At 37.1% G+C, this 20,659-nt stretch overlaps 2 protein-coding genes across 2 annotated transcripts; both read left to right on the top strand.

Annotated features, from left to right (window-relative positions):
• Nucleotides 1–7,564: 7,564 nt before the first annotated feature.
• On the top strand, nucleotides 7,565–8,857 carry LOC141673697 (protein FAR1-RELATED SEQUENCE 5-like). The gene has a single exon (XM_074480442.1). It carries the CDS (start codon nucleotides 7,565–7,567, stop codon nucleotides 8,855–8,857), a length of 1,293 nt encoding a protein of 430 aa, XP_074336543.1.
• Nucleotides 8,858–14,410: 5,553 nt separating this feature from the next.
• On the top strand, nucleotides 14,411–15,231 carry LOC141675247 (chlorophyll a-b binding protein, chloroplastic-like). Its single transcript, XM_074481957.1, has one exon. The coding sequence runs from the start codon at nucleotides 14,434–14,436 to the stop codon at nucleotides 15,229–15,231; it is 798 nt and encodes a 265-aa protein (XP_074338058.1). The 5' UTR covers nucleotides 14,411–14,433.
• Nucleotides 15,232–20,659: the final 5,428 nt, after the last annotated feature.

The following is a 20,659-nucleotide window of genomic DNA, read 5'->3' as shown; positions in this document are numbered from 1 at the left end:
TTCCCGGGCATATCTGTCCATCGCCTTCCGGCTGTCTCCACCAATGTGAGACCCGCCTAGAATAATATGAATACTACCAGCCCGAGGGACCCTTTCTTTGTCTTCTGGGGGTGGAGGAGGGACGGTATGATAATCCGTCCTGTGTCTTCGAACCTCCTTGACAACCCACTCCGTAAGCTTCCCTTGTCTAATCAAAGTCTCGATCTCATCCTTTAGTTGTCTACAATCAGCTGTATCGTGTCCGGTGGCCTCATGGTATGCACAATACTTCGAAGTGTCTCTTTTATTGTAGTCTGTGAGAGGAGTTGCCTTCCTGAATACCCCCTTCCCCACATATGTAGCATATATGTGGTTGATAGAGGCTACCAGAGGGGTGTGTGTCTGCCATTTGCTTGTATAAGGCCTTCCCGAATCTTTAGTGGTCTCTTTGCCACGGGCAGACTTTTTCGGGCTCGAACTTCGCCGATATGTCTTCCTCCTTTCGTCAGGGCTTGAGGATCGGTCCCTCTTGTCTCGATAGCTTTCGCTGATTTTCAGCTCTCTCATCGATTTCTCTACCCTCTTGAAGGGTTCGGCTTGCTCATAGAACTCGGCCAAGGTCCTCGGCTCACTCGCTTGGAGGCTCTTCCAAAATTTCGATCCTTCTTTCAGCCCTGCTATCAAGAAATTTTTGATGGTCTCCTCACTGGCTCCTCTCACCTTGGGGACCTCGGCGTTGAACCGACGAAAGTATTCTGCCAAGGGCTCCCCCACCCTTTGCTTGATGTTGGCTAACGTGGCCACAGGAGGCGAATAGTGGAGGGTCGACTGAAATTGTCTGACGAACAAGTCCTCCAATTGCCTCCACGTTCTTATGCTAGCCGGTCCCAACTTGGAGAACCATTGTTGGGCACTACCTCTGAGTGATGCCGCGAAGAGTCTGCAACGGGTCATCTCCGGCACCTGATAGACTTCCATCTCAGTGTTAAATTGAATAAGGTACTCCGCCGGGTCGGCTTCGCCGTTGAATAGAAGGTCGGGGTTGTGCCTAAACACCCGAGGTAGGGGGGATGATCGGATAGCAGCCGTAAACGGAGAGGGGGAAGCCGAAGCAGGGGGCCCTCTCTTCTCTTGCTCCATCTCATCTAAGATCCTTCTCAGGTCCCTTACTCTAACAATTTCTCCTTCTCTGTCACCTCCCGCATTACTCGAATGATGTGAGCCCTGAGATCATTCGCGGCGTCCCCCTCCTCCAGCTCGGTCCTGCGACTCCTCTTCACGATTGTATCTGCGTCTATGTCGCTCCTCCCTCCTGGGTGAGGTGTGTTGACGTCTTTCCGGAGGGGCCGTTGCCCGTTCCCTTTTCGAGCCTCTTTTATCCACGGGCTCTTTCTCTTCTCTCTCCTTCTTACAATTCTCCAATTTGAGCCTGAGGTCATGTTCGCTTAGTTTTCTACCCACTCGGTCTAGCACGCTAGTTGACCTTGCCTCAGATGAAGCTGGCTTCGGCCCCGATCTCGTAGAGATCTGGCTGCCCCGCTCATCATGGCCTCGGGGTATATCTTCCTTTTCGCGTGATGTTTCTTTCTTCTGTTTGGTCTCGGTTGCCACGTCATCAAAATCGTGGATCAGCTTCTTCTGAGGGCCTTTGCCCTTCCAGCTACGCTGTGAGACCTTGAGGCGGCGCGCCTTACGCTTGGCGTTCCGGACCGAGCTTCTTTCTACCTTTGACATTCGGGCGTTGATCTGATTCATCTGATCGGCCAGCCCTTCGAGATACGTCATCACAGCCTGCCCGTCCACGGTTGCAATTGGTGGAGGTGGCGCCTGATTCTCTGGGGGCGTGTGTTCGAAAGTAGGGTCCTTCTTGCCTCCGCTCCCTGGTGTCGTCGCTTGCTTGCTTTCTTTGGTCATCTTTCTCCCTAAGATGAACGACCCCTCCTTCTAGCGCCAAATGTTATAGGGAGAATTTCGTATAACAATGTTGTGGAGGTTAATGGGCGGAACAAAGATCAAGGACAGTGTTTGAGGGCGGAGGAAGGTTGTTTGGTGGTGGCTGAGCTTGTATGTGGACTCCTTAAGAAAGAATAGGGTTTGTTATTCTCTATCAAGTGTCGACTCATGTCCCATACAAGTGCCTACGTACCCTATTTATAGGGATCAAGCCTCACGTAGTTCTTGGGGAACAAGTCACGTAGGCTAGGGTTAGGACTCTTCAGCCCGTGCAGCCCAAGCCCACGATAAAGTCAGGCCTTCAGCCAATTAGTCACGTAAATCTCGATCGGCTCCACACGCTTCCTACAATCTCGCGGCATCTCCGCAATCCTTCCCGTGATTGTAGGAACAACCCGTGTCGACCCCGAAATCTACGAGCAACTCAGTCATCTATGAGTCACTTTCCATGTTGCACACAAAGTCTTTCGATGCGGCCCGGCCTGGTCACCTCGGCCCGCACCGCCTTCAAATAATAAATATAATGTTACCTCTGTTTCTATAAGATGTGGGCTCATGAGCTCAGCCCGCGTGTGGGCAGCTAAGCCCACCTCGCATGAAGGCACCTGAGCCCACCTCGCGTGGGCACAACCGAGCTCAGCTCGCATATGAGAGCCCAAATGACAAATGTGAGCTCACCTTACATGTGTGAGCCCAACTCGCATGTCCTCATTTGAGCCCAGCTCGCATGTTACGAGCCCAAGTCATATAAATCCATGGTTCTAGCTCACACACAAGAGTCCAGCTATTTAGTGCACCCACAGGGACCTGTTTAGGGCCATGGCCGAAAGCGGGCATAACAATCCTGTTTAGTTTTGCAATAGTTTGAGGAATTGATCCGGAAAGCCTGTTTTGGCTGAGATCCAAAAGGGACAGTTGTTCGAGGTTTGAAAGAGCGTCTGGGATTGGTCCCGTGAAGCTGTTATTGTTCGACTGAAGCTCAGATGGCTTTTTAAGCTCAAAAATGCTTCCCGGGATCAAACCTTCCAGAAGATTGTTGTGCAGTGCAAGGCCTTGGAGAAAGGTTAGCTTTGACAGTTCAGCAGGAACTACGCCTGAGAATTTGTTTGTATGGAGAGATAATGTAATCAGTTGGCTAAGGTTCCCAATTTCTTTAGGAATCTTTCCCGAAAATGAATTTGTATCAAGGTGCAGAATTTTGAGATGGGTGAGGCTTCCAATGCTTGGTTTTAGCGATCCAGTAAAATAATTTCCACTCAATTGTAGCGTGCTCAGGCCTATGCACTGGAAGAGGTCACCGGGAATGTCTCCAAACATCTGACTATTCCCTATACTCAGAAAAGTTAGATTTGGTAACTTTCCTAAGCCACGAGGAATTTTTCTTGTCAGTTTATTATTAGCCAAACCTATGTTGAGAAGTTTTGTGCAGTTAGTGATACTGGGAGGAATGATTCCTTCAAGATAATTGTCAAAGATAAAAGATAAGATCAGTAAGCTGTGAGCAAAAGCCTAGTTGTGAAGGAATGTGACCACTAAATGAGTTCAAAGTTAAGTCAAGAACCTGGAGACTGGTAAGGTTTCCAAGAAATGGACTGACTGAGCCCTCAAGCTTCATTTCAACAAGGGAAATCGAGACTACTTGTTTCGATGAAGGTTGACACTTGATTCCAGTCCAGTTGCAGTGATGGCTAGAGTCATTCCAATCATGAAGAGCACCAAGTGGGTCCTTCGTAACCGAATTCTTGAATGCTTTCAATGCTTGAATCTCCACTTCCAAGCTTGGTTCTGCAGTGAATACAGTCTCAACTAGAACTGAAAAAACAAGAAGGGCTATAAAGGTAGCATTTAGTAAGAGTGTCACCATTGTTTTTACTTTGTGTTATAATAGACTTGTAATTATATATAAGTTTTTTAAAACATGTGCATTTTAAGTTTACAAGCTATGTGTTTAATTTAATGTAGATTCCTCAATTTAATAACTTGTAGTAACTTTCTGGTGTGAAAAGGATCATAATTATAGCGATTTTGTACATATGTAATCTGTAACTTGAGAGTGCATCTAAAAGTTTGTTCCTAATATAAAATCATAGGATTAGTATAATGCTTAATACAGCACTTAGTTCTTAAAAGTTTGACGTTATTAGCATTTCCACGTTCTAATATTGGATTAGTAATTTCTGGATCAGGAAAATCAAACAACTGATGCTTGAAATAGCTTTAAAAACAGTAAAAATATATTCTGCATGATTAACTTACAATCAAGTAATAAACTAGTACTATTAATTATTGTATTTGGTCTTGATTAAGTCTTAACAAAACCATCATAGTCAAAGATCATAACCACATTAATAGAGGGATTAAGATTTTGCATGAATACTTAAATAAATAGTGTCAACTACACACATGCAAGTTTGTCAGAGTACAGAATTTTATTGAAATTTCTTACTGGACTCATTCGTACTACCAAACTACCTGCAGAAAATAAATTTTAAATTAATTATCAGGTGCATAAATTTAGACTCTGAACTATTATTCTACACTAGGATTTATTTCTTTAGAAAATCTGTAGCCATCAGTCGAGTATTTTTACAGTTTTTCGAAGATCAGTCGAAATTGGGGTCAAGAAAATAAGTATATTTTAATTTTTTTTTTTTTAAGATTAGCTGGTATTTCCGAGTCGATTAGCAGTTTTCTGATCCCGCCATGCATTCAGAAAAATTAATACAAAAAATTTAATCTATGAGCAAAAAGAATATCATAGTGTGAAACGTCCTTGGACACATGTAAAGGGTCACGGATGGAGTAACGAATACAGCCATATGTAAAACAGAAGCTGTGAAGAATAAGCACTACATTGTGCCCCAAACGCAAATGATTGTGCCGATATAATACATGCAAGTTGTGAAGACCCAACATTCCAAAATTAACGTCCAGTATTGGATTACCTTTAGCTGCTGTGGTAATACAGCAGAGCACATTTGTGGTCTCAAATCTTCTCATATTCTATTTGTAGACTACTTGCACTATATATATATATATAGAGAAATAATCAGGAGCCAATGTGTTGGGGACAGCCAGCCAACCCACAGCAATGAAACATTGCGGGGAAAGCAATGTTTCAATGCGGGTCCTGGCTTCCGCAATGAAACATTGCGGGATGTCACCATGCACAGGAAACATTGCGCATTCCGCAATGTTTCATTGTTGGGCCGCAATATTTCATTTTTGGTTAGGCTCCCAGTTTTTAATGTCCAAACTGCCCCTCTTTTTAGCTTATTCTAATATTTAACTTATTTATATAAGTATAAAAATAATATTAATGTTCAACAGTAATTAATTTTTTAAAATATGTTAACATTAAATATAAGTAGTAGTAATATATTAAAATATTATCAATTTAATTTTTTCTGTACTTTTTCTTTAAATTATCGTATGAATAATTTTAGTTTAAAAAAATAATATTATTAATTTTATACTTTTTAGTGAATTGAGTTATTTTAGTTTAAAAAATTTATCAACAGTCAAACTTATTTTTTGTGCAAAACTTATTTTTGTGCCAATATTAATAAGAATTTTAAAATTCACAAAATTAAATTTGGCACAAAAATTTTTTTGCTGAAAACATTTAATTTGACTGTTGAAATTGCCGCAATAAAACATTGCGGCAGTTGAATTGACTGGTCAATAGAGCAGAAGCTTGACCGGCACACCGCAATGTTTCATTGCGGCAGTTTGGACACGCTGCAATGCTTTATTGCGGCAATTTCAACAGTCAAATGAAATTTTTTCAGCAAAATTTTTTTTGTGCCAAATTTAATTTTGTGAATTTTAAAATTCAGATTTTCATCTATAAATAGTCCTGCCTCATCTCATTTTTTTTTCAACATTCTCTTCTCTATTTTCATTCTACATTTTCTCTACAACATTATCTTCTCTAATATCCGAAAAATGGTTTTCTACTACGATTTAGACAATAATAAGGTAATTATAGATGGTATGGCTTACGACGGGCCCGAAGGAGAAGAAGACATGGAAATAGCTCTCCGCTGTATTGAAATGACGCTTGAGCGCAAGAAAAAAAAGAAAATGAAGCTAAAGCGAAGGCGGAAAAGTCGAAGAAAAAGAAAGACGACGATAAGGGTGATAAAGGCGGTTCTTCCAACACCGTTAAAGTTTGATCATTCTCGTCGACATAAAATGTTATTATGTATTTGTTTTGAAAAAATATTTGAATGTACTCCATTTATATTTGAATGAAATAAATTATTTAATGTTTTATTTTTCTTGTACTTGTCCAATATATTTTATCAATTTTAAATTTTAATAAACAAATATAATACTAAAATTTGAAAATGTGAAAATCTAAAAAAATAAAAATTTATCGAATTTTCGTTATCTATAAAAAAATATAAAATAATTTACCCCCCAAAATGTTAAACATTTCTTGGTAACAAACTATATATAAATACCGCATTTTATTTATAAAATAATTTTTCTTAATTATTATAATCATTATATTTTAACATCCATATAGTTGGATCGTCAAAATTTGTACTTTACAACTTACACGTCAAGAAATATCATTTGACATAACTATTATGCAAAATTTTCACAAAACTATGTAAAATAGTTGCATATTATAATTAAGTTACTCTTATAAACATTTATATTTTCAAAATAACATTTAACATATTAAATGAAATATAATAAGTCTAGAAACTATTTTTTATAATTATTTTTGATTAATTTTCTAATTTTAAAGAAAATAACAAAAATAAACATCCCAACCGCAATATTTCATTGCGGTGGACACTTCCCCCCGCAATGAAACATTGCTGGGGTACGTTGTAAAGTTTTTTTTAAACTGCAAATATTTACCGTTATTGGCTTGGGGGTTTGTACAGTGCCGCAATGTTTCATTGCGGCCATCGCAATGAAACATTGCGGGCGTGCATTTAATGCACACACCTACCTTAAAATGTCTGTATTTTTGAAACATTGCTGTTTCACTGCTTTTTAACATTCTGCTCAAATTTATTCTTCTGAAAAAAAAGGTTAGTATTCAATATCCATGGCTTCTTATTTATTTGATTATTCAAGTTCATCTAGTGATCATAACGATTTTAATTATGTTACCCCCCACACAAAAAAGAGGGTTTATCGTAAAATCTTTAATGATGATGAAGTAATAGATGTTGATAGTATTGAAGATAAAGTTAATGATCCGGGGAAGCGAAAAACGCATAGTGATGATGATGTTGGTTTCGGTTGGAAGAATCACGATGTTCACGGTGATTCCGATGATAGTAATGATTCTTTTAATGACGATGATGATGATAAAATTAATGATAAAAATTTTATCGAAAATATGAATGATGTAGTTCCTTGTGTTGGTATGATGTTTGATTCGTTGGATGAAGCGGAAAGTTTTTATCGAGGTTATGGTCGAAGTATAGGGTTCGAGATAATTATTCGAAGTAGTCATAAGGATTCAAGAAATGGTGGTATATCGTCACGTTTGTATATATGTCGAAAGGGTGGAAGATTGGGCCCAAAACCCTTGGAAGTTGAAGATAGGGCTAAAGGGAAACGACCTTGAGATGTTATTCCTCGAACTTGTTGTCGTGCTCGTATGTGTGTTGCTCACAAAGTAAGCTCAAACAAATGGGAAGTAACCAAGGTCAACCTAGAGCACAATCATGCTATTGTTACATCGGATAAGATAAATTTCATGCAAAGATCACGCAACATAGATCCGTTTACCCAATCTTTGATTGAGTTATTCAACAAATCGGGTATCGAGACCCCGAAAGTGATGAATTTACTTAGTGAGACGTGTGGTGGTATTGAAAAAATTGGTTTTTCCGCTCAAGACGTACGAAATGTAATACGTGACATTCGAAGACGGGTTTTTGATTCCGGTGATGCGGAGTGTGGATTGGTTTTGTTACGAGACTTGCAAAAACAAAGTGATGGCAATTTTTTCTACCGAGTGGATGTGGATGAGGAGAATCGGGTTAGGGGTTTGGTGTGGGTTGATCCTCGTTCGCTTAACGCGTACAAGAATTTTGGAGATGTGGTGACTTTCGACTCGACATATCGGACTAATAGGTATGACATGCCTTTTATTCCAATTACGGGAGTGAATCACCACTACCAAAATATTTTGTTTGGATTTGCACTTATAAGGGACGAGAAAGAGACTACTGATAGATGGGTTTTGAAGACTTGGTTGGAAGCGGTCGATAACAAGCCACCTATTACCATTATTACGGATCAAGACATCGCTTTAAGTAATGCCATTTCCGAGGTTATGCCTAACACCAACCATACATATTGTACGTGGCATATTAGTAGCAAGTTTCCCGAGAAACTATCTACTTTGTATACTCAATACTCGGAGTTCAAGACGGATTTTAATGCATGTATCTACAAGTCATTGTCACCAACGGAATTTGAAGGTAGGTGGGAGGACTTGAAAGAGAAATATGATCTTGAAAATCATAATTGGCTAAATGATATGTATGCAATTAGACGGCAATGGGTTTTTGCTTTCACGAAACAACATTTTTCCGCCGGTATGACTACCACCTCAAGGAGCGAGTCTATGAATTCATTTTTTGATGAGTATGTGAAAGCGTCGACCGGTTTGAAAGAATTCATTGAGAATTCACAAAAAGCTTTGGACTCACAATATTTATGGGAGGTTCAAGCCGATTTTGACACCGAGTACAAGGAAAGGAGACTATTCTCTAACTCGTCAATGGAGATACATGCCTCCAAGATATACACAAAAGAGATGTTTAAGCGATTTTTAAAAAGAGCTTCAAAAAAGTCAATCTTTTGTTGTAAAAAGCATGAAAGGTTGTGGAGATTATCTTTCAAAGATGTATTTGGTAGAAAAGTCCACCTTGCCGGAGATTAATAGAAGGAATTTTTTCTTGAAGGTTTCCATCGACGGGAGTTATTCTTGTACATGTAAAAAATTTGAACATTCTGGGATGATTTGTAGACACATGATCCGTTACCTTAACAAGAAACAAAAGACGATGATACCGCCAGATCTTGTAACAATGAGGTGGACAATAAACGGAAACAAAGTTACGGGACCTCTACCGTGTACCCCTCGGATGCTTGGTAATGTTGTAAAATCTCAAACGGCAAGATATAGTGGATTGTGTAAAGCTTTCCAAGGTTTGTCCGTTGTTGGTAGTTGCTCCGTTCCGCGGTACAATTACTTGATGAGCGTGATCAAGAGAGAAAAGGAGTATGTGATTAAGTCTTTTCCGGGAGAAGAGAGAGAGAAAAAAATAAATGAGGACTATGAAAGTGATGAAGAAGATGATCCGTTATTAGATCCCCCAAGGTTAATTCACGGGAAATTAACCTTAATAAGTCCTTGTTTTCATTTTTAATCCATTTTACAAGTAGTTGTAGGGAATTAACGATAATTCACGGGAAATTAACCTAAATAAGTCCTTATTTTCATTTTTAATCCATTTTACAAGTAGTTGTAGGGAATTAACGATAATTCACGGGAAATTAACCTAAATAAGTCCTTATTTTCATTTTTAATCCATTTTACAAGTAGTTGTAGGGAATTAACGATAATTCACGGGAAATTAACCTAAATAAGTCCTTATTTTCATTTTTAATCCATTTTACAAGTAGTTGTAGGGAATTAACGATAATTCACGGGAAGATAACCTAAATAAGTCCTTATTTTCATTTTTAATCCATTCTACAAGTAGTTGTAGGGAATTAACGATAATTCATGGGAAGATAACCTAAATAAGTCCTTATTTTCATTTTTAATCCATTTTACAAGTAGTTGTAGGGAATTAACGATAATTCACGGGAAAATAACCTAAATAAGTCCTTATTTTCATTTTTAATCCATTTTACAAGTAGTTGTAGGGAATTAACGATAATTCACGGGAAATTAACCTAAATAACCTAAATAAGTCCTTATTTTCATTTTTAATCCATTTTATAAGTAGTTGTAGGGAATTAACGATAATTCACGGGAAAATAACCTAAATAGTTGTAGGAAAACAGGTAAAGACTACAATTGGAAACAAGTGAAGAATACCATACCGCATCACCCATCATCTGCTGAGGGTACCAGTCACGGGGCTGTATGATATCGCCCTCAGGGGGTACACAACGAGCGATCCTCATCTTACTTACCCGTCTATACCACTGCATATACTCGGCGAGAGATATAAACCCGCCTTCAGCAATCTCCGACCCACCCGTAGCCACATAACTCTCCCACTCGGCAACATACTGCTGATGCATAGCAAGACGGTGAGGCCGCTGAAAAGAAGACTGTCTCTCCAACCTCAGAACAGCGTGGTCAAACGGATCATCCGGTATATGCTGGCACATCCCAAACTGTCTCAGTACCCTATCAGAATACTGGTACTCAATGATCTCAAATGCTACCAGTGGGATACGACCAAGAGCCATATGACGACACACCGGGAAATGCGTAGCATTAACATCATCAGGATCAGCCTCTCTCTCGTAAAGTCTGGCATACGGCTGCCATGTCATCCAGTGTAGCTGTAAACTGTCCAAATCACCCCGGTAGTTATGTGTATGGTGGTGGGGGTTTACTCTACTAACCTTCACTGGCTCGGCCCACGCGCACGCCCTCGGCCACCGAATCTCCTGCTGAGGCGCAATCTCCGGCCTCCCGGGTGCCAATCTCTCGTAAGCCCACAACATCAATAGTAGACTACACCCGTTAAAGGTGCGAACAGACCTATCAGCCGACAAAGTCAGTGATCTGTACAAGTGTGCCAAAACAGCTGCACCCCATGCATAATCACGAATCTCCGACTCCTCCATCAGCAGCTGCATATACCGGGGATGCACCACGTCCCGCGAAGATGTAGGGAAAAGCACGCCTCCAATAATAAATAACATATAGGCTCGTGTATGCACTCTGCACTGTACCTCAATCTGAGCAGCATCCATATCTCTGGTATCAGCTCTCGCCCCATACCGGTTCCTCAGCTGGTTAAAATGCAGCCCATCCTTATAGAACTCCCTGCGCTTCTGCTCTGACATAGACGGATCCTCCCAGTTCTTCATGAACCACGCCTTCGGGTGCTCAAGCTCGCCCTGGGTGAGAGGACGGCCAGTAACCGATAATCCCAGAATCATATAAACATCCTCCAAAGTAATAGTCATCTCCCCACACGGCAGATGGAATGTGTTAGTCTCTGGCCTCCACTTCTCAATCAAGGTCGTAATGAGTCTGATGTCATTCTGCCGAACCACTCGGGGGTTGCCGAACGCCCCAAAACCATATGCATCCAACAGAGCCTGCTGATCTGGAAGTATATGCCACTCACCCATCCTCGCTGTCAGCTGTCTAACATCTACGGTATTCCTGTCCCCGACCTCCCAGATCAGACTGCTAATATGGTGGTCCTGCATAGTCAGCAAGGATCGATCAAGAGGTCCACACTCCATGTCCATAGTATCTGCAATATTTTAAACCAAAAAGCACATCAGTACAACTCCAAACAAACAGTAATTACGAAAAAGAAAACAAACATTCTTTCAGCTTAAGAATGATACTCTTCAGCTACTTCTGTGTTTTGAAACTCCAGTTTTCGATATGTCAAAATTCTGATTTTAGTTGGACTAAAACTGTGGCTCTTTCTTTAGCCATGGAACCAGCATTGAGAAACTTGAGTAGAAATTTCAATGCTGTCACTAACAACACCAATCCCACACCTTCTGAATGATAATATTATTTATATGGACTCTTATGACTTGAGTAGTAGATATAAGATTAGATAATGTAGCATGATTATACAATTCTTGGTTAAAATACTGGTTATGCATTTGTTTTAAAGATTCTCTTATTAGATATACATGAAGAAAGAAATTAGTAAGGAATGGCAAAGAATACTAGAATAAGATATTCATAATATTTTTGTATCAATCTGGTGTCTCAACAACTGCAGAAGATATAGGTAATGACAAGTTTAAGAATTCTTACTATGTTCTTATAAATAAATGACATTCTAATGAGTGGAATGCCATCTTGTAGAGTTGCATTATCACAATTTGTGGACATAAAAACTCTATCCAGAATGCAACAAAAAACAAAGTTTACTGTAAGATAAATTGTACTTGAATTCAAGCAATGATCTTAAAATATTGTACTTCACACCTTAACAGTTTAGACAACTGATGTAAAAAATCTCAAGCTTAAGAATGATACCCTTCAACTACTTACTAATGTAAAAAACAAACTAATTCTCAGAGGACTTTCATCAAACACTTCATTGGCATTAATAAAAAATTAGCTTAAAATCAAAAAAACTACAAAATACACACAAAACCCATCTAAATTACCCCTAATTCGAACCCTAATTTAACCTAATCTAAATTACCCCTAATTCGAAACCTAATTTAACCTAATTATTAACTAATTTACCCCTAATTCGAACCCTAATTATCACATAATCAACATAATTTCGAACACATATCACATTCACATAAAAAAATCGAATAGTAATCGAATAAAATCGCACTCAAACTCATTGTATAATCGTGTGTGTGTTGGTGTAATCGTGTGTATAAGTGTGTGCATAACTATAAATCGTTTGTATACCTGATGAACAAGAAGATCAGTGGAGTGGTTGTGATTGAAATTGTCTCAAATCGCTTCAATGTCGTTGATGGTCGTGTTTGAGTGTCTGTTTTTGAGTTTCTGCGTGTATATGCGAGTATTTGTGCCTGAGTTTCTGTGTTTGTGTGTAAGGGAAAATGACTACCGCAATGAAACATTGCGGGGCCGCAATGAAACATTGCGGAGGTATAATATTTGTGTTTATTTGACATTATTAATGTTTAACATTATTAATATTTTTAAATATTCAAATATTTTCATTTATTATTAAAAATATTGAATAATTAAAATATTAAAATATCAAAAATATGTTCCTTTATTATTTTAATATTTATTATTAAATATTTGAAGGGATTTGAATTTATTAATTTCATTTAATATTTCAATACTTTTAAAATATTAAATATTAAATATTAAATATAATATTTAATTTACTATAAAAATATTTTATAGTATTTTTTAATATACAATCTTTAATCAGAAATATTAAGAATAATATCTTATTAAATTATTATTTATGTAGATAAAAAAGTATTAATAAATGAATTAATATAGATAAAGGGCAGAAAGGGAAATGGAGTTTGTGGGCCAGGCCGCAATGTTTCATTGCGGTTGCCGCAATGAAACATAGCGGCAGTAGCGAATCCCAGCCATTCATTTTTTCCTTCAACGGTCCTGATTTGTTGGTTATAAGTGGACCCTATTCAACTATGGCCGTGGATAGGGCCCCATATATATATCTTCACACTCATTGCATTGGACCTAATAACAATGTCTAGCTATTTGGTTGTCAAAACGTAACTTTAAAAAGATTACTGCATATATATGAGAACATCCTCCTTCCATCTACCGATAATGAAAGTCAAGGTTGTTCTGATATTTTTACCAACATTCAACTCCGATTTTGACAGTATTTCTGACCAAAAGTCTTATTTCCGATCAAATTTGATGATTAAAAGTGTGTGATTTTCTTCTAGAGCAACCTGGTGTACAAGAGCATATAGTAGGCTGGCTGGCTCACTAAAATGATTTGATTCCAATACACATGGGTTAATACTATGCCATTCTGATGGTGAGTTTTGCAGGTAGTTTTTGACATTACAATTGTTGAAATGTTTGGGAATCGGCAAAACAATGATATTGATTCGTTCAAGGCTTCTATCACTACTAGAAATATGTCCTTATACATCGGTTATAAATACCGATATTTTTTTTTCAAGATGTTAAAGATATCAATAGACAACGGTTTTGTTAACAAACTGATGTATAATTAACCCTTATTTTTAAGTTTATGCACATTATTAATTCTGCTTCGGTTTTAGCGTGCACCTTCTTAATAAGAGGTGACAGGAATACACATAAAACAATCGAGGTTCCTAAATCCTTGTATCAGACAATCAACTGTAAAATATATAGTTATACGTGACCAAATTATACAAGTTAAAACTACAGCATTTGGTTCTAATTTTTCAAATGAAAGTTTTCATGCTGCTGTTTGAGATAATAGAATCGGTTGATGTTGAAAGTCATGAATTTGCAACCAATCACATAAGTGGTCATTATTCATACTCTTCTTTGAACACATAACAGTCACAGAATGCTATACATAATAAATAAATCCACAAGTGGATAGTTTACACTTCACACAGATATATGGAATTCAGTATCTGATATTTCATCAACCAATGAGAATACAACAATACATCTCCAAAGATAATGACCCACATTCTCCAATTCATATATATATAGGCCTTCTTGCAAAGCATCGAAGTACTCAAGCCAACAATAATCTTTATACAATACACACTTTGTTGAAGTAGTACATTTTTAGCTCATTTTAGCAAATGGCTGCTTCAACAATGACCCTTTCTTCCCCTTCTTTTGCTGGGAAAGCTGTGCAAGTAGCTCCCTCTTCATCTGAGCTCTTTGGAAATGGAAGAGTTTCCATGAGAAAGACTGCAAAGAAAGTCACTGTTTCTGACAGCCCATGGTACGGCCCGGACAGAGTCAAGTACTTAAGCCCATTCTCTGGTGAAGCTCCATCTTACCTCACTGGTGAATTCCCAGGTGACTATGGCTGGGACACTGCTGGACTTTCCGCTGATCCCGAGACCTTTGCCAAGAACCGTGAGCTTGAAGTCATCCACTCCAGATGGGCTATGCTTGGTGCTCTTGGCTGTGTTTTCCCGGAGCTCTTGGCCCGTAACGGTGTCAAGTTTGGTGAAGCCGTGTGGTTCAAGGCCGGTTCCCAAATCTTCAGTGAGGGTGGACTTGACTACTTGGGCAACCCAAGCTTGGTTCACGCACAGAGCATCTTGGCCATCTGGGCTACCCAAGTCATCTTGATGGGTGCTGTCGAGGGTTACCGTGTTGCAGGAGGGCCACTAGGAGAGATTGTTGACCCACTTTACCCTGGAGGAAGTTTCGATCCATTAGGCCTTGCTGAAGACCCTGAAGCATTTGCTGAACTTAAGGTGAAGGAGCTGAAGAATGGAAGACTAGCCATGTTCTCTATGTTCGGGTTCTTTGTGCAGGCCATTGTCACAGGAAAGGGTCCATTGGAGAACCTTGCTGACCACCTTGCTGATCCCGTTAACAACAACGCTTGGGCCTTCGCCACCAACTTTGTTCCCGGAAAGTGAGATGTGCAAATTTAAGTTTGGAAACCCTTGTGGAATGTAGCTTTTCTATTTCTTCCGGTCATTATGTGTTAGTTGTGTGATGTAAATAGAAGAATCAAAATTTTTATGAATGAAAATTTTATTCGTTACAATTTACCATAATGTGTAGTGTGGCTTTTTCTCGACTATCTTTTTCTTTATGCAGTCAAATAATTTTAGTGAGAAATTTTATTGATGTAGTGCATGGAAATTTAGGCAGATTTCTCTTTCACAAAATTGTTGACGATTGTACGAGTTTAATTCAGCAGTGCGATGTGATAATTTGTTATGTGCATACATCTAGAGCTGTTCACGAACCGAGTCGATCCGAGTTTTGATCGAATCGAGCCGAGCTTCAGTTTTTTTTCTGACGAACCGAGCCAAGCCGAGCTTTCTTAACGAACAGAAAACCGTGTTCGAGCTCGTTAACGAACGAGCCAAACACGAGCTTTTATCGAACAAAATCGAGCCGAGTCGAACCGAGCCAAACACGAGCCGAACAGTAGGTTTCTCCATCAAAACTAGCCGAGTCGAGCCGAAGTAAAAACATCTGGTCAAAACACCGGTTTACCGTTAAAATAATAAACCCAATACTTTTATTTTTTCCTAAAAAATTTGTCATATCACTAGAATATATTGATCTTAATATCCGTATGGTTGGATCATTCATAAATATTTTAAAAAAAAATTGAAATATTAATATGAGCCTAAACACTAGTTACATGTACTGTTCAAACCATTGGTTGATTATCAAAATAACAAACAAAATAAATTTATTTTTTTCTAATTTTTTTATCAAATCACTAATATATATATATATATATATATATATATATATATATATATATCTTAACATCCGTACGGTTGGATCATTCATAAATATTTTTAAAAAAATAGAAACATTAATACGAGACTAAACACTAGTTACAAGTATAGGTCAAAACATCGGTTGACTGTTGAAATAACAAACCGAATACATTTATTTTTTTCTAAAAATTTTGTCATATCACTAAAATATATAGATTTTAACATTCGCACGGTTGGATAATTCATAAATATTTTTTAAAAAATTGAAACATTAATATTAGACTAAACTGTAACGCCCTATTTTTATAACAATAAAACTACACGATATAAACAAGTCTAAATTATATTAAACTACAATAGTGTAGCAAAACCGAATGACATAGTAAAAATCAATGGTTTAAATCTCCAACAATAATAATAGAAATAGGATATAAAATCCATTAAAAGATGCCTTCGCATTTATTAAATCCACTAAGTTGAATCTCAACTAAATACTGGGTGTCACTCATCACTCTGCCCGCTTTACCCCCTAATTACTTGCAGAAAGTAAACAATACGAGTGAGCCAAATGCTCAGTACGAATATAATCTAAATAATTGATAAAATATAAATACGAATAAATTGTGTCTTAGCAACACAGAGATTTAAACTGAAAATGACAAAAAGGTCAACAATGTAGTTTTGAAACAATTTACCAATATTTATCGAATCAGCAGAATAATAAGTACAAATAATTGAGCTAATAATGAAGTATAAAATAAGGCTGAATAGCAAATAAGGTGGGTACAAATATGAGCCTCTTACACAAAACTATACTTGCTAAACTCCAATCACCAGCGAAGTATAGGATAATGATTCCTTCTTCGGTAATCCGGAAGAAGAAATAAGGAATGTAAAATACACCCCAACAATATAATAGCGATCATGATCTAATCACATCTCATAGCCTAGAGACGCGCTCGTATACTCACCCACCGATACGAGTTGGTGCCTAGTTCACCTTTACTCCGAACTCCATGTGAACATTGTCCGTGATTAACCCACACAGATCGGTCTAAGAGCCCACCAATAAGGTTACAAAGGTTGCTCGACTCGTTGCACGAAACGAAACAAAGTAAAACAATGTTGCAAGAAAAATGCGAAATAACAATATGAACAAGTCAAAGCAACAATAATTCCAAGAATAGGGAAACTGAAACGAAAATGAGAATGCGTACAAATAGGTACACATTGAGTACAATAAACTCACAATTTTTATATAATGGACCAACAATAAATTAAGGAATAGAAAAATAGGGAATTCGTACCTCGAATAGATAATAAGCTATTCTTAAAATGTTACGATAAATCTGCTAATAGGGACCAAGATAGCACTCCTTATTCAATCTAAAGACCAATTTAATAATTAAAATTAGTATACAAATAGATTCTCCTACGAAAACTCAGTTTACTTATTAATTGAAAAATAATAGTATGCCACCATTTAGGTAAAAATCATAGTAAGTCAAGTTATTATCGAAACATAACAATTTGGCATTTAGCTGCTAAAGTCTGATACTAAAAATAACTAGAATGTCAACTCAAATAATTAAACAAACGAGTAGACATATTACATGCCTTGGAGGTTCCATTTATATTTTATATAAAATCGTCAAAGTGACATAGAAATAATATTACTACAATAACATTAAATATATTTGCTAACAATTGTAGGCCACAAGCTCTATATAAATATCTACCATAACTAATGTAATAGTTTGACAAATAAGGTCATAGTATTTAGCAAATATATGCAAATATAAATCCTGATCATTTCTATATTTTAATACAAGTGTGAATTAAAATAATATTAAGTATCACTACTAGCACCATCTTGCCGAGAGCAACATGGTAGCATAAAATCATAAAATAAATGTGTACTAATGCAAAGCAAATAAGTCAATTATTAATATTTTAAATTATCAAAATCTAAATGCTTGAAAATGAGTATTAGTACCAATACATGCAAAATTAGCTCGCTAATGCCTCACTACATAAATATACTATCATGCTAAAAAATAATGGTTAAAGTATAATGTTTTATAAAAATATATTATTTCAAAAATAAATAAAATGTAAAATCAGAAATTTGTCGTGCGCAAATCTAAGTGTGCATCATAATTTTTGAGTAATTTAAACTGATCACGAAAGTCACCATATTACTATCATCAGCATAACATCGTTCATGAAATAAAAAGTAAATATAATAATAGATAACCAGGAGAGCTCATTATAATAATTTAAAATAAAAAGATACACGGGTATATATGCTACTTCAATTGTACTACCTACATATTTATAAAATGTACAATAAAAAAAATGCTTACAACTCAAACTCGTTTATAAAAATTTAGCCGCAATTTACTAAAATAGCAAGTTCAAAATATTATATACACGATGATCCTGTGGAGTGCTACAATTGAAAATACTTCACATTTATTAATGAAAACTATAATTAATAACATGATTTAAAAAAAATAAAAATAAAAAAATTACTAAATCATGCTACAACACCAAAATCAGAATACATGAACACATATTTAAAATATTGCACATAGAAGAATAGTTATATAAAATTACTAGTATAGATGATGACTTACAATATCTTAGCCGAAAGTAGGTGGACGTATAGATGGATGGAGTGCTGCACAGACAAACAACTATTTCAATCTATGGTCATTAACATAACCACCCAATACCACATAAAATTAGTTGTACCTTTAGACAGTACAAGGGCTAGATGCATAGACCTAACTATTATTCCTCAAGGCTGATAACCTCCTCCTGCACTTGTTATAGGCCACACAAATATATTTATTAGTATATATATATAACTAAATCATAAAGTACATCAAAACTATTATATTATAATTTAAATCCTCACCTAGACTACGGTGCGAATTCACTTCCACCGACTGTGCAATATTAAGAGTGAAGTCTATCCTATATTTATAGGTCCTAAGTATGGTGAGGAAATAATAACCCGATTAGTATTAAACTTTAGAGGATGTTATCTAAATAACTAACCTGACCTTATCGATATTTTTATAGACATCAATTAAAACTCTACTTCGAATTCCTAGATACTTCTATAATTTTAAATATAAACATAATATTTAACACATAATTAATTTAGTTTAATATTTGATAATTAAATAAAAATAAATAAAATAATGAAAAGATATCGGGGTATTAAATTCTTCCCCCCTTAAAATAATTTCGTCCTCGAAATTCAACTGACGCACCTGATTCGAAAAGATAAGGATATTTTGAGCGAACAGAATCCTCCATTTCCCAAGTTGCTTCTCGGATATCGTGATTTCTCCAAAGAACTTTAATAAAAGAAATCGTCTTTTTACGCATAACTCTTTCCTCTCTTGCCAATATAGCTTCGGCTTCCTCCTTACAAGATAGATTCTGCCAAATGTGTCTAAAGGATATTGAAAAATATGATGTGGATGATAAACGTACTTCCTCAAAACTGATGCGTGAAATACGTTGTGAACTCGTGACAACTGAGGTGGCAATGAACTCTATAAGCTACTACTCCGACCTTCTCAAGAATTTCAAATGGACCAATATATCTCGGACTCAATTTACCTTTCTGACCAAAACGTTGAATGCCCTTCGTCAGAGATACCTTAAGAAAGACCTTATCTCCAACCTTAAATTCATACTCTCGTCTACCCTTATCCGCATAACTCTTTTATCTAGATCGAGCTTGTCTAAGCTTTTCCAAAGCAAATGTTATCTTATCAGTAGTGACTTGAACTAAGTCGGGACCTTCCAAAAGTTTCTCTCCCACTTCATTCCAACAAGTTGGTGTCCTGCACCTGCGTCCATACAGTGCCTCAAAAGGAGCCATACTGATGCTTGCCTGCCAACTATTGTTGTATGCAAATTCGACCAATAGTAAATACTCATCCCAATTTCCCATCCATTCCAATGCACAAGCTCGTAACATATCCTCCAAGGTCTGAATCGTCCACTCTGACTGCCCATCTGACTGCGGATGAAAAGTTGTACTATAGTTTAACGTGGTACCCCACGCCTTCAGAAATCCCTTCCAAAATTTTGAAGTGAATCTCAGATCTCTGTTAGACACAATATAAACTGGAATACCATGAAGTCTAACAATCTCATTCCTGTATGTTAGTGTTAACTCTCCAAAGACATGTTCCCACGAATTGGCAAAAAGTGAGCAGATTTAGTAAGCCTATCCACAATAACCCATATCGTATCATTCTTCCTCAAAGTTTTCGGCAGTTCAATAACAAAATCAATGCAAATATTCTCCCATTTCCATGTAGGCAATTCCAATGGTTGTAACAATCCACTTGGTCTCTGATGTTCAATCTTCACCTGTTGACAAGTCAAACACTTTGAAACAAACTCAGCTATGTCATACTTCATACCACTCCACCAAAAGTGTTCCTTCACATCATGATACATCTTCGTCTCACTGGGATGAATTGAGAATGGAGATCTATGGGCTTCCTCCAATAATTCCTCTTTAAGTTGCTTATTATTAGGCACACACAATCGGTTACCCTTCCAAACAATA

Source organism: Apium graveolens, chromosome 7 (assembly GCF_009905375.1).
Source record: "Apium graveolens cultivar Ventura chromosome 7, ASM990537v1, whole genome shotgun sequence".
Classification (NCBI taxonomy): domain Eukaryota; kingdom Viridiplantae; phylum Streptophyta; class Magnoliopsida; order Apiales; family Apiaceae; genus Apium; species Apium graveolens.
Note: the sequence above shows the minus strand (reverse complement) of the source record. Positions and strands in the feature narration are given on the sequence as shown.

Coding starts and splice junctions, on each gene's coding strand:
- LOC141673697 (XM_074480442.1), top strand. CDS start 7,565: ATGTGTGTTGCTCACAAAGTAAGCTCAAACAAATGGGAAGTAACCAAG.
- LOC141675247 (XM_074481957.1), top strand. CDS start 14,434: ATGGCTGCTTCAACAATGACCCTTTCTTCCCCTTCTTTTGCTGGGAAA.